The sequence below is a fragment of the Blastomyces gilchristii genome (genome assembly GCF_000003855.2).
Source record: "Blastomyces gilchristii SLH14081 genomic scaffold supercont1.29, whole genome shotgun sequence".
Lineage (NCBI taxonomy): Eukaryota > Fungi > Ascomycota > Eurotiomycetes > Onygenales > Ajellomycetaceae > Blastomyces > Blastomyces gilchristii.
This window is the reverse complement of record NW_003101653.1, coordinates 527,783-542,285: the sequence shown is the minus strand read 5'-3', so window position 1 is coordinate 542,285 and position 14,503 is coordinate 527,783. Positions and strand designations below refer to the sequence as shown.

The 14,503-nt window shown below is 39.9% G+C and overlaps 1 protein-coding gene across 1 annotated transcript; it reads right to left on the bottom strand.

Annotated features, from left to right (window-relative positions):
* Positions 1-440: 440 nt before the first annotated feature.
* BDBG_17881 (proteasome activator subunit 4) lies at positions 441-8,904 on the bottom strand (the record flags this gene model as incomplete). Its single annotated transcript, XM_002620766.2, has 6 exons — positions 441-503; positions 569-5,969; positions 6,028-6,569; positions 7,354-7,732; positions 7,801-8,419; positions 8,523-8,904. 6 exons carry the CDS (start codon positions 8,902-8,904, stop codon positions 441-443), a joined length of 7,386 nt encoding a protein of 2,461 aa, XP_002620812.2.
* Between the last annotated feature and the right edge of the window lie 5,599 nt (positions 8,905-14,503).

Below are 14,503 nucleotides of genomic sequence, written 5' to 3'. Positions count from 1 at the left end.
GTGATTCACCTCGTAATCCATGGATCCAGAAGGCCAAGAGTCGTGCCAAGGAAATGCATGACGACTAAGCTCATTGTAGAAAACAGTAAAATATTCTTCCCCAAGCACCATTATTGTCAGATTAAATCACTAGAGAGGACCTAGTGGTGAAATTAATGAGGGTGGCGTATACATCTAGTATAGACAAATAGATACCCAAAGGGAGTTTTTGAAAACAAGCAATAATATGCGTAGAAAGTATCGGAATGATCAAGGCCCAGCGAATCTCTAATTCCCGATCCAACCATAATGTAATATCATATATCAATTCTCAAACGCCAAACCGTGTTAAAAGGGTGAAGTGAATGTCCAGTATTTTCCAACGGTACGTTGAATTAAATAAAAGGAACCAGGTCTGGAATTACTACACAGGGATTCATGCGCAACTCTCACTATAGAGCTTAGGCAAAATAGCTCTTCCATAGGACACCCGCAAGGTCTTCGACTTGGTCTGGTTCGAAAGCCTGATTAAGAATTGTTAGCCAGTTATTGAATTCTTTCAAAGGTCAGCTGAGCAGGATTAACTTACCTTGACATCGATATGCCAGGTGTCTTGCCTCGTTTTCTTGAACTCACTGATGATAGACTTCACACCCTGCCCAACGATTCCTGGATCACCTGCGGCTTTGTTGCTCAGGGTGATTAAAACCCCCGGCATCCACTGTGGCGGAGGACTAGCGTAGGGGAAAGCTTGTATGAGGGCCCCTAATCCAAGGACTGCCGCATGCCTTGTGAGAACAAGCCGGGTATGCTCAGGGTTAGGAGTGCTCGCGCCAGTGGAAACACCTGAAGACACACCGGAGCCAAGACGACGAGGTTTCTTCGGGAGTGGATTGTCGACAAGTGCTTTTGTGAACCGGTCGCGTAATTTGAGTACCATATCGGTGCGTAATCGCGCGGGAGAGCAGCGGATCATGCCAGAAAGCGTTGCAGAAGCGCCAGACCGGACTTCAGGTTGAGTATCCTCGAGCATGCAGGCAATGCAATCGAAAAGCTTGTCACGGTCAGCTTTTGGCAACAGGAAAAGACGGCGGAAATACATGATTTGGATGTTAATCATGACGCGAAGACGTTGATGCCACGAAGGAGACGTAAGGCCGATACGTGTCAAAGCTTCCACGAACTCGGAATCATCTCCAGAAGGATGAGGAACATTCGAAAGGTGGCGGAAGACATGGTATGCGAGCCTCTGTAATTCCTGATCCTCTTTGACGTCCATCATATGCAAAAGTTCTTCCGTAAAAGTGCCTGGAAAGAACTGGAGAAGCTGAGTGCATTCGTGTGATGACAATGTGGAATCTAGCCAGAGAAGAACGGTTTTGCTTCCCGAAGTATATGAAGATGGAGTTTGCTGGCCAGGAGATCTTTCATGGCGCCATTTTTCCAGCCGGTTGAATATATCGACCACTGTGTCTGCAAATTCCTTGGTGGGCTTGTATGGATGGCTGCCAATGGATGAGGCTTCTTTTTGCGCCTGAATCAGCTGGTCTATATCAGCATATGACTCGTGATACCTAGTTCGGTATATCGCTCCCAGGGTATGACCCATCGCTTCACGAACTCCTTTATAAGGATGATCAAGATGGGCAAGGAAATCAGCAACAATCGACTTCTCTAATTGGAAGTGCCAACCGAAGTCCAGGATGCATTGATGAAGTAAGTTGATTTTCGAGCTTTCCTTAAACGCCGCATTTGAGTTCATATCTAGTCGGAAGCTAGTCAACCAATCCACGAGAGGCCATAGGCGACGCGGATCTCTACATTGCATTACCATATGCAAAAAGGTTGTCCAATATCCGGAATTTTCTGGGGTAAGACCATCTGAAAATATTTGGCGAACAATCGGAAAAGCGTATTCCCATACTAGAGTTCGTTTGTCCACGCTCGTATCTGTGACAGAGCCGATAAGAGCTCCCAGTATTTCTGCAGTTGCACGATGCTGATGCTTATCACTTCCATCTTCAAAAACAAGGGCGATCTCCTCTTTGATCTCCTCAAACGTCGCGGCTGTTAGCTCATCTCTCAACATGAGCTCGAACACATAGAGTAGCGTCATGGCGCTTGACATGCGAAATTTATCCGCGTAGGCATCCCTTGGTTCCTGCTTCAAATATTTGAAGAACGTGCTAAACCACTCGCGAGTACATAGTTTCCCCATTTGTTTGCGAACATTCCATTCAAGCTCGTCGTACTCGATATCCTGCTTGACATTGGATCTATAGGCTGGCATAGTCTTTCCCCAAACAAGCCAGCCAGGATAATCATGGTCGACATAGTATTCCGCCTCGGGTTTAGCAAAACTTGCAAGGTATTCTTCGGTCCAACCCCTCTTATATGGTTGAGTGGGGACTTGGATTTTGGCAGGGAAACGTTGAACACCCATGATGTAGTCTTCATACTTATGGTTACAGACTGCCCTCACGTCTACCATGGTAAACAGAGCAACAAGGGTTTGGGAGTATAAGCCTCTCAGGCTCGGGTGAGAGTCGATAGATCCCATTATGATGAGATTTACCAAGTTCTCGCTTGCGACGTAATCAAATCTCAAGCCCATGCCAATCACAATTGCCGCAGCCCTGCTGGCCATTTTCCAATGAGATACACGTGCCATATCAGTCAGCTCTTCTGAAAGCTCGGCCTTCTTCTGCTCTATCAAAGCTCGCTTCTTTTGAATAATTTCCCGTTTATTATTGACTATGGCTTGCACGTCGCTCTTTGGCGCGATAGATTTTATAATGCCTTGGTCAAGCACTGCCATTCGCTCCAGTGGACGTCCGTAGTCCATAATCTGGTAGACAACTCCGGAACAAAGCCTTTGAATCGACGGCTTGTCAACGGCGCTGGCTTCTATAAATGCTTTGATGAGGGCAGGAGCGTACTTCCAATGGCGGCCCACGGGTTTGGCAATGCTGCTGTAGAGGATAGAGTATATGGCACCCTTTAAACGGCGGTAATCGTTTGTCTTGATGGCGTTTTGTAATGCTTTGATCAATGTCGGAATAATAAGTAACCTTGATCCCCAAATTGCTTTGAGGGCAGATTCACTGGCTCCTTGGGCGCTTCGTCTTATATCAGTGTATAGCGAGATACTCGACTCAGCGAGGTCAAATAGAAGCGTCTCATCGAGTTTGGATCGAGGTCGTGGGGCCGCATTATGCCGAAGCCTTTGCACATGGTACACGTTCGCACGACGAACAAGTAGAGGCCGAGGGTAATCTTTACGAAGGCCGCTCACTTTGTATGGCTGGGAGTCCGCCACGAGAAGTTTGGTAACCCGGTCGAGAACATGGGCTGATTTCTCTATCCCCACATCCACAAACCATGAACGATAGGCGGTATACAACGGAGTGAAGCACGAAACATCATCTTCCTGTTTTTCTACCAGAAACCGGTGAACGTTATGTAATACTTCACCAACTCGTCGTCTAATGTCATGGATTTCGGTATAGAGTGAGTCGTCTTCTTTCAAGAGGTATCCCGTGGGATATTGGAATGTTTGTCGTACAGCAGAGTCATCGGAGCCGTCTAATGCAGAATCGTCTTCAGCGCTTTCTTCATTGGAATATTGATCGTTCGCATCAGGCATGCTGACATCGAGATCCGCAAGGGAGCAGTTCCGCCCACTAGTATCCTTTGAAGCTGCCTTGTTATCAAACAATATAGACATTCCAGAAATGATAAGCCTGAGTAAAACCAGCTTTCGCGTCACCTCATCGGACCATTCTTTGCCACTTCCATCTCGGTTTATATTTGGCGTTTCACATGTAAGGGAAGTAAGCTGATCTAGAGCGTTCTCCGCCTGCGATTTGAAAAGCTCGACTGCGAATTCAAGTTCCTCTCGTTGTGGGACATGCCATTTGATGGTTAGGTGGTTTGGATCCTGTCTCTGTCCCCATTGTTCTACCTGAATTCCCCTTTCCTTGATATCCGGCTCGTACAGAGAATGGTCAATAACATATGTTACTGTAAGATTCAGAAGCAAATGATGGATAAAATTCGACACGTGGACAGTAGGGATACCCTTGCATTTCTGCTGCATGTAGATGGCAATATCAAAGAGTTCTTTCCTGTATTTCAAAACGGCAGAGCCGACGTGAACGATACACATGCTCAGCATGCTAACATTCCAGATCAACCCGCGGTCACGTGGCAGAATGTCTGAGCCAGTAGTCCTGGTGGAGGCTGCACCATTCTCATCTATCTCGGTACGAATAGATTGTATTAAGAGTGGAACAAGAGCTTTCAGAGCTTTTTCAGGGTTGACTTTACAAACGGCGTTGCATATAAATGCCATCGCATCTCGGGCTTGATGGATAACATGACCGGAAACAAAATTCACAATCTTGTTCAACGCTTGATCATATAGTTCTGGGGAAAGGGATGCAAGTAGAGGCAAAAGGGTAGCAGGTAATGTATTCACGACATTTTCCTCGGGAGAGCCGCTGCGAACCCGAGCGGCGTCTGGGAGATTTTCGAGAAGAGTAAATACTCTACCGAGAAAGGATAACAAGAATTCCCCAAATTGGGTAGTGGATGACCGCAAGATCATTTCTTCCTCTTCATTAGTAAGTTCTGTATCATAATTCATCTCAACAGACGCTCCTTCATTTTCCATTCTTTCTAGCTCTCCAGTTATCCACTGAACAGCCAGCATATTTCCGTTCACATCGTCACGATCTCGAGTAAGATCTTCAAAAGGGATATTGTAGCAAACAGATTGTATGAAAGCTAATGAATGCAAAGACTTTTCCAGGTCGTTAGCATCAATTCCTGGTAAGACCAATCCCAGCAGTGTGGTGATATGGCATCGGAACCCCTTGGTTCGCGCCATCAACCGCGATAGAACCTGTAAAGATCGAAGGGAAGAGGTTGTCCTATGGACTTCCACCAAACCCTGAAGAGACGGGTAAATTCTTTGTAGGGCACCAGGTAAAATCAGGTTCGGTTCTAAATATGCCAAGCTTTGGAGGGTGGACAGCGCAAAGTTCATTGCGAGTCCGAGCTTGGAATATATTCCCATAAAAGTGACCTCCCGAAGGCACAGGACGAAACGTCGTTTCAAGGCATCGTTTAATCTGCGCTCTGGTGTGACTTCCATTTCTTCGTCATGCTCCATGTTCCACCGCATCACAAAGAAGTCCGCGAGGTAGTAAACAAGCTGTGACAATGCTTTCGACCATCCGCCAGCATTCGAGGGGTGGAAGAAAGTCTCCACCGCCTCTATCAAACCCTCAAGCATGGACAATATAGAGTCTTCGGATTCAAGACATGCAGGCGATAGTGACATCACTATCCATCGAGCGATATTATGGGTAAATGGGTGTTTTCGATGGTCCCGTTCAAGCATCATACCCAGACCTGATGAAGCGTCAACGGCACTGCTGTAAGTTGAGGTTGCTTGTCCAACGGGAATTTCCAGTAGTCTTAAAATTGCGGTAAACACGAGTGATGTTTGCTCAGAGGTGAAGATTCCGAACTCAGAGAACGGAATATGGCTAGCGGGGAGTGCATCGCGTGCTATCCTCGATATGAGATCTATGAAAGTTACATCAAATGTCCTAGATCGGTTCATTAAGGACCAAAGATGGAGGTAAGTTGGGAGGTACTCTTGTGGGAGAAGATCTTCACGATCTTCCGGGGCAGGAGCTGTTGGCAGGAACAAGTTTATCAAGCCAGCAACGACGAATGCCCCTTCAGTAAATGAAGCGCTGAAGTGAGGGAGAAATTCCTCCAGTATCGCCCGCAACTCCAAGGGGTCGAAATAGGGCTGAGCAAAGGCACAGAGTTTCGTCAAGGTCTTGATATTCCTCTTTAAGTTTGTGGAGTGGACCAAGCCAGATTGCGAAGGAAGAACGAACACCTTGATTTCTCTGTACAGGGGTTTCCAGTCAAGTATTAGATCCTTGACTGGTCGAAGGTAATGCTTTCTCCTGTATCTTGTTAGTCATATAAGGTATTGCAGTATCCATAAACAGAGATATTCCTTACTTGGTTAAAAGCATAAACATGGTAGCGAATCTCTCTGCCACATTTGGGTCGATTCCTGGCGCTAGAGAAAGTTCGTAATAAAATTTTACCAATTTAACCCGCTGCTCCCTTGTCGGGTCAAACTTCAAAGAAAGCCATCCTTTCAGTTCACGTGTCCAGTGTACAGCCCCGGGATTGAAATCTCCCGATTCAACTGCGATGTAGAGGTGCTTGAGGATTTCCTCCAAGTTGCACTGTCTCTCACTCTCATCCTCAACTTGATAGGGTAGATATTTAAAATACGGATACGTCCTCGGTCTATTTCGTGCCTCTTTGACCTGATCCTCAAGTACCACTCCGTTGATTCGAACAGGTTCCCCTCCTGGGGACGTTGCCCGCGATGTCTCGTTTCCACTATAGGTGAAATCTGCAGCTAAATGATCTGAAAGGCGTTCTCTGGAATCCATGTTGGCGTTGAAAAAGGGCGAAATCGCAAGGGGCGAAGAAGGATGGTATGACGTCGAAGGGTTTAAGAAACCAAGAGTCTCTGGTGCAATAGATACCTAAGTGCGGCATTTAAGAAGTTAGAATAAACACGAAGCAAAGATAAACAGTAGATTCAGAAGGGCAGAAACCGACCAAATATAACAAATATCGTAACTATGGGAATTTCAGATGCCCCAACCCTTCTCCGGCCCTAAAGAGTGTTTGGGAGTTTGCTCTGGAATGGCCGAACAGCAACAATCCGGGCCGCACGCGGATTTACGATGATTCTGGGTCAATGATCATTTATTGAACTAAAGTGAAAAGGAAACGTGAGGTCCAGGACTGGTCAATTTGTCAGTGACCTATCCCAAGCTCACTCGACTTGGGAGCTGTGATTGTCCTGAGCTGGATGGGAATTCCCAAGCTGGGTTTGAGATGTTGCGTTGCTATTTGCGGCAGCACTGATTACCTAATCGGGGTAGGGCAGCCGCGTTGTTGGACCGGACAGTTTGGTGAAGCACACAGAGATAACAACAGTCTGCAATTATTTGCTCTGGGATTTCGCGAAGAAGTTTGAAGAAGGCCGAGCAATCCGGATTTTACAAGAAGCTCATTTTCAAAATAGTGAAAGATGACATGGTTGACCTGATTAATAATATCCCTCGCCGTAGCTAGGCAGAACCTACGTACGCAACACACAAAAAGCTGGAGACCACCCTCCCCAAAGCACGCGACTCTTTTCCCAACCTCCACCAACCAACTAGGTACCTCTTTGACAAAGATGTGAAGGGCTAATCCCAAATGTCATGCTGGCGGAAGAAATGACGCGAATAAGCCCCCTTGAATAAGACTATACAAAACCATTCCCTGAACTAGAAAACGGGGGTTGAAAAGTTGATGGAAGGTATGCCCGTATTCCAGGGCACAATAGCATATATACCAGTACCACAACGGGTATCCGGAAGATATACGGTTGATAATCTGGACGTGAGAGTTCGTCAGAACGAGGGCTGCGAGCACCCCCTGGGGAATTGCGAGTCTGGAAAGGCATGTACGCCGATGCTCCGCTCGTGAAGCCTCTTCGCTACGTTTCCCTGGCTCTTTGTATCGCACGTCGAAATCGACAGGTGACTGGAACGCCCACCAAGACGAAATACCCGTTAGAACGAGCATGGGAGCTGCGAGACAGAAAAGAGGCAGGTTAGATATTTTCCAGTAACTCAGGAACTCCCCGCTGCCCCTACAAAAACAAGTAGAGTCAGTATCAGATTTCACAGCTGTATTGTTTCCATAACTTCCAAGACATACCAGTAGTGGTTCTGGACAAACGTGTAAATGCTTGGGATGGTATTATCACACCAACTCCTTCGCACGTCCACATTTTGGCAGTATGTTGTAAAGGCACGGTACTGAGGCCCAACAACCCCTAGCAGAATCAAGCTTCCACCAAGTATAACAAAGAACATCCTGTGAATCTGGGATATCGATATTCCACTTGAAGCAATGTTTGCCAATCCCAACACCGCATCGTACGCAAATAGCATCCCGCTCAAAATGCCATTGCTACGGATCGTAGTGACGGCAGCAAACAACCCTCCTGCCACAAGAAATTTTACATCTCTTGCGAGCATGTATCCACGACAATCATCGTGTAGCGCAGAAACATACGCGTAAAAACCTGTAAAATTGAGCAAGGAGAACACAGGCTCTCCATAAGGCGCTGAGAGAAAAGCACCGGCAGATGAGATGGTATGGAGCACTGCGGCTAGGAGAGGCACAGCACGACCCCCATCTCCACTACCAAAGACGTTTCTCGATAGTCCGTAGAGTGAGAGTACGGACAAGTAATGACAGACATGCGAGAGTCCAATACCAGTCAGCGCTATGTGGAGACTATCAGGATGCGAACCACGATCTCCCCAGAAGGCTATAAATCCAATTAGTTGACTGTCACAAAACACCGAGAAAAGTGACGTGAAATGAAAAGTAAAACTTTTATAAAATAAACATCACGTAAAGAGAACGCTCACCAGAAGATAAACCTGAGAGCAATCTTGTGTAGCCGTATCCAAACGCCCATTCCTGCTCAAACAGATAACCGCGTTGGGCAATGCTCACGAAATAAATCGCGTCCCATCTCACGAACTTCAGCAATGATGATGGCCACCACCCGCTGCCAGCTCCTGCTCTTACGCTTAACAAGATCAGGTCTGAGGCATTCTGAGATGCAATGGACGGCAGAAGAGTAGTAGATGAGTCGTATCCAGGTCCTGGGCTGGCGACAATTGCCAGGAGCAACAGTAGCTTCCAAAGCACGAAAAGGACAGACAAGCTGCGCAATGGATGGTTAAGCAAAGCACCACATATCCACTGCCAATGAGGAGGGGAGGAGGAGGAGGCTGCTAGCCTCATGGTTCATATTATTTAAGACGATGGTGGTAGCATTGGAAGTGGAATTGCTCTGCTCTGGTGGTGCGTTTTCATGTTTGGTTTCATTTTCGGACTTTTAAGCTTTAAGCTCTTGTTTTATTAAATAACTATTTACACCATCTCGCTACAACTCGCAATGTATATATTGTTTTTACATCAACGCCACGAATAGGCCATTTTACCCTACCAAGTTGCATTAGTGTTATCAGTGACCCTTTTGATGCTTTTCTTGTCTAGATACACTCAGAGACAAATGACAGACGCGCTCCTGACCAATTCCATGAACATTCCCAATGTAAAATGTTTGCTGCCTTGGGATCGGAAAGTGTTCATCAGAAGGATCAAACCGATATCGCTTGGCTCAAGGAACGCGTATCACATATCTCTAAGCCTCGCAAGCTTTCTTATTATGTACATGTACAAATATCGTCCATTCGATTATCTAGGCATCAGCATTTCAGCGTTTAAGCCCAGTAACTCCATTCAACGGCCGCCAGCGCTCCGAAAACATTCAATTCTAGCCCAGCTCGAGGGTTGAATCCATTCATTCTCCTTGCTTCTCATAGACATCATAGATATTCAAATGCACGAGATAGTGTACTCCACGTTGCCCAAGCCCGAACCCTCTCTGGTCAAAAGTAATAAATCTATCACTACCAAGTTTCCTCCCGCAATACTAGTCCCTTTCTACCTAGTCAACTACTCCGTATTTAACTAGGAAATCCATTGAATGGCGTTATGGCGTTGTTAAGTGCGCCCGCAATGTAAATGATATCTCCATTCGCACTATCCTCCGTGCCCGCGTAGTTATCGGTTCGGATTATTGTGGCGGACATATTACTTGCGAAAACAGAATTTTCCCAGGCCCCCCTGAAAATTAGTAGCAAAACACCACCAAAAAATCAAAATATCTGCATTTCTCTAGAATCATTCAATATCATCCAATACGCGTCTTTTTCAATCAAATATCATCCAAATACGCGTCTTTCTTACCTTTATCATCAAATCCACATATATCAATCAACCCTTTTTTCAATATGCCTCGCAACGCCCGCCGTCCTGCTGCTTCGCAAGCCCGTACAAAGACTCCTACCCTGCGCCTCAGTATGATGTTATTCGACGAAGTTGAAGTTGAGTTTCATTCTCTTCTAGCTAGCTAGGATGGGGGAGAATGAGAATATATAAAGGAGGAAAAGGTGGGCGTTCTGAGGATTACACAGGCATGATGAGAAATATGTGTATGATGTGTAATGTGGACGCGTAGTGCATAATATCTGCTGCTGTTTCAAAAAAGATATTATCCTCAATATCTAAATACATGAATAAGAGATACAATGCAAACAATTTGATGTAAAGCAGAATAATTTAGAAAGGATCACAATGCAATCTATATTTCATATTATCATATTATTATATCATTTGAAAGCAGTTCTTTAAAAGAATATTTCATTCTTTTTATATCTCTTCACTGTGAGCTCACTGTACTTTTAGTTGATGAGTATAATCTTATATTCAGTCCTCAATGATTTGCTTTACTTCTCAGTATTAATAGTTATCAAGAATGCAGTCTGATCTGACAGAGAGTGATCAGTCAAAGATATCTAATATAAAGAGCTTAAGATATATTAATAATATAACAGAATAAATATCTCTAAATCTAAAGAGCAGATTCAGATAATATACTAAAATATCAATCTTCTCAAGAATGTAAAATGAACTGATGTGAATTAAGTGTAATATAAATTACTCTGAAAGTGTGTAGTTATAATATTCTTTATAAATAACTTGTAAGTAGACTTATTCAGATAGTTGTATTAATTAATAATTAACATTAAAATAGCTAGATATTTTTGCTCAGATTATAGCAAGTGTATTCTTAACTTGCTATTATATTTATAGACAGGTATATATAAAATCATCAGTAGAAGATAAGTGTGTTAAATTTTAAAGAGAAAAGATATATATAGAATTAACACTGTAGAGAATAGTAAAGAGAATATAATCTATTACTTAAGAAGTAGCTGTATTAAGATTAAACTCTATCTCTGATAAAAAACTATTTCAAGAGATTATAATCTGTCTGATAAGTAATAATTGTAAGACTATTTTAATAGTTTAATTTATACATTCAACTTGACTATTCATACTAGAATAATAGATAGTAGTAAGATAGAGAGTGATCTTAACTCTTTGAAATAATTTCTTTCAAAAGATATTTAAAAAGCAATGATTATAGTCAGTTATTAACTGTTTAAGAAGATCTTAGAATTATATAATCTTATTAAAGAATCAAGTGACTCATTACTTCACAGAATTCTGTTTACATTCAGAAATTAAATAGATATATTTAAAGAATCTGTCTATTATAGTTAATAGTATATTATATCTATCTGATTCTGATAGATCTGTGATGAAATTCATTGATAGAGATGTAAATAATTGATTAAGAGATTATATCAGATGAAGTTCTCTGAAGAGTTAATAATATCAGAGAATAGTGATTTGATACACTGAGTATTAATTTGTATATTATACTATTATTTCTCTGAGATTCAGTGTGAATATTTATTTATAAAGATGTTAATATATTCTTTCTGATTCATTATAATCTTTATAATTATGAGTCTATAATAGAATTCTTATCTGAAGTTTTCTTAATATATAAAGTCAGAGATTTTTATTATAAATATAGTAGAGAAGTTATTAATCATTATTTCATTAAATGCTGTAATAGAGATTTACATTTTCTATTCTCTGTTTAATGCATTTTATAATATATCTGTATATAGCTCAGAAGGAGAAATTAGTTTTTATTGTCTTCTGAATATTATGTTTTAGATCTGAGTGCATGTGAAGAAGATTTATAAGAAAGATATAAGCTATTGATATGATAATTGAACTTTCTATAGTATAGATAAATAGAGCAGAGAAATGAGAGATCTTAATATCTTTGAAATAAGTAGATAGATATTTAAATGTGATCTATGTCTCTGATAGCTGATTAATCTTTTCAGATTTCACTATGAATAATCAGAATAGAGAGTCAGTATTCATGTAAAACTTTCCAGCTCAATGTATGATCTTTATATGTGAGATAAAGATGAATAGAAATAGAGATCATTAATTAAGATAATTATTTAAGCACTTATTAACAGAGATTGTCTGCAATGCTGTTTATAAGACAATATAATCAGTGACTATAATAAAGTCTTTATTAAAATATTGAGAAGTCTTTCTGAGAAGTTATATCAAGATCACTGTTTTCAATTCAGTTAAGCTGTAATTTTTCTCACTGCTCTTTAATATCTGAGAGAGAAAGAGAATAGAATATTTCTTATTATTATTATTCTTCTAATGTATTACTACACTTATATTATCTTTGCTTTCATCTATATAGATAATGAATTTCTTGTAGAAATTGAGAAACTTGAGAATAAGAGAATTATATAATTCATTCTTGATTTTTTATCAATATTGCTGCAATTCTTCTGTTGAGATAATTATCTTCTTAACTTATTTTTTTCTGAGATTTCTCTTGAAAGATGTCTGATGAAATCTCTGAGTCTTTCAGATCTGCAATGACTCTACTTTATAAATATAATAAGTAACAAACTCTCAGTAGTATCTGAACAAATCTAAGAAGATCTTTAATTAATTAAGAGATTTAAGAAAGAATAAGCTCTTGATAACTTCAACTTTGAATTTATACATTGAAAGTTCTAGACAGAATACTTTGTGATCTAGAAGAGATACTAATAAGTAAATAAAATAACACTTTCTGATGAAGAGAATCAGATCAGATGTCTTCAGATATAAGAGAATTACTTACAGATCAGAGAGATATTAATTCAGTGACTTGAAAAATATTACTATATTATTAATGTAGACTTAATACAGTTAATTACTGATAATCTCAATACAGAGTTACAAAGATGGTTTTTCATCTGTTCTTAATATATATAAGAACTTAATAAAATTCTTTAGTGATATTAAGAATGAAGAATACAACTTCATTATTAAAAGAGAATAGAATAATATCTTATCTAGAGAGAGAATAGACATTTGAATGTAGTTATGTATTAATTCTATGAAAATTGATTATAACTCTGAGTTTTTTATTTCATTAAACTATAAAGATGAGAAATGCTGCAGAAGATGAATATTGAAAGAAGACATTTTCAATATAATCTGCTTATTAAAGTTTACAAGAATTGAGTTCATAGCTTCTTTATCATATAGAGAAATGTTGAATGAATTTTATTTAAGATCTGTGAGATTGTTTTCATTGATAAATGAAATTGACATTTCAAAGTCTTTGACATTGTCTAGCTTTGAAGAGAACAGTGTGTGCAGAATATAGAGAATTTTAAGAACTTTCTTTTTATATTCTTTATCATAGTGCTCTGAGATATTAGAGAAGAAGCTGAGAGTATCTTTCTTATAATTTAATTGAAATGATAGATTAAGAGATTCTGCATTATTATATAAAGTTCAGATGTGAAATGTCATGATCAGAGTATTATGTAGTAATAATATAATATAACTGATTATCATGTCTATGAGAAGCTTGATATCAGTGATATCAAGATTTGTAATGAGTAGAGCTGATATTTGTATATCTGTTGACAGTTCTTTTGTGATGAAGATATGAAAACCTGACTGACAGAGATGTAGAGATTTAAAATAGAGTCTGTAAGCGTCTGTAATGAGAAGTGATGAGTGTGTGACTGATACAATTAATTCACATGTTGAGAGAATAATTATAGATGTAGCTATACAGACTGAGATGTGTTTATAATAAGAAGATAGCATTGATATTCTTGATAAATTCAATCATATCAACAGTATAATAATTTCAGTGTTATCAGTGAAGAATTTAAGAGTATCTGAATATTCTAGAGTAATCATTATATTCATTTCTCTCATGATGTCAGTGTTAATTATCATGTGTGAAGAAAGCTCATCAATGACATGAAAAATAGTGTATATAAGAGTATGTAATTCTGATAGTCACTGATAATATCAGATGAGAAGAATAGTATACTTCTTAAAGACAAGAGACATTTTGAATACACTGTATATAACAATTTGAATTTGATCAGAATTGAAATTAATGAGAGTGAATGAAAAGTGTTTATAGACAGTTTGAGCTTCAACTAGAGATAACTCAGAATCTGTATCTTATATTAATAGAAATGATAATTCATGTTTATTTAACATTGCAGCTATAAGAGATATTAAAGATGATTATGAAAACTCAGACATTCTGTAAATATTAAAAGAATGAAGATTGAAATCAGAAAGAATATTGTATATATTTATAAAGAAAAAATAATGTTCAAGATTAGCTAATTGTTTTTTAAGCTTGAAGAAGTATCTGATTCAGATGCAGTATCACTTTGTAATTTAATAATATTTTTATTAATATCTTCATAAGCTGACATGTCATTCTGAATAATATGAAAGACTCAATTTTGATTTTTCTTATAGAGTTTTCTTCACTTATTTCAATTATTACAACATTGATTACTATAATTCTGCGATTTATTTTGACTGTTATTATTCTTATAGTTATTTCAGC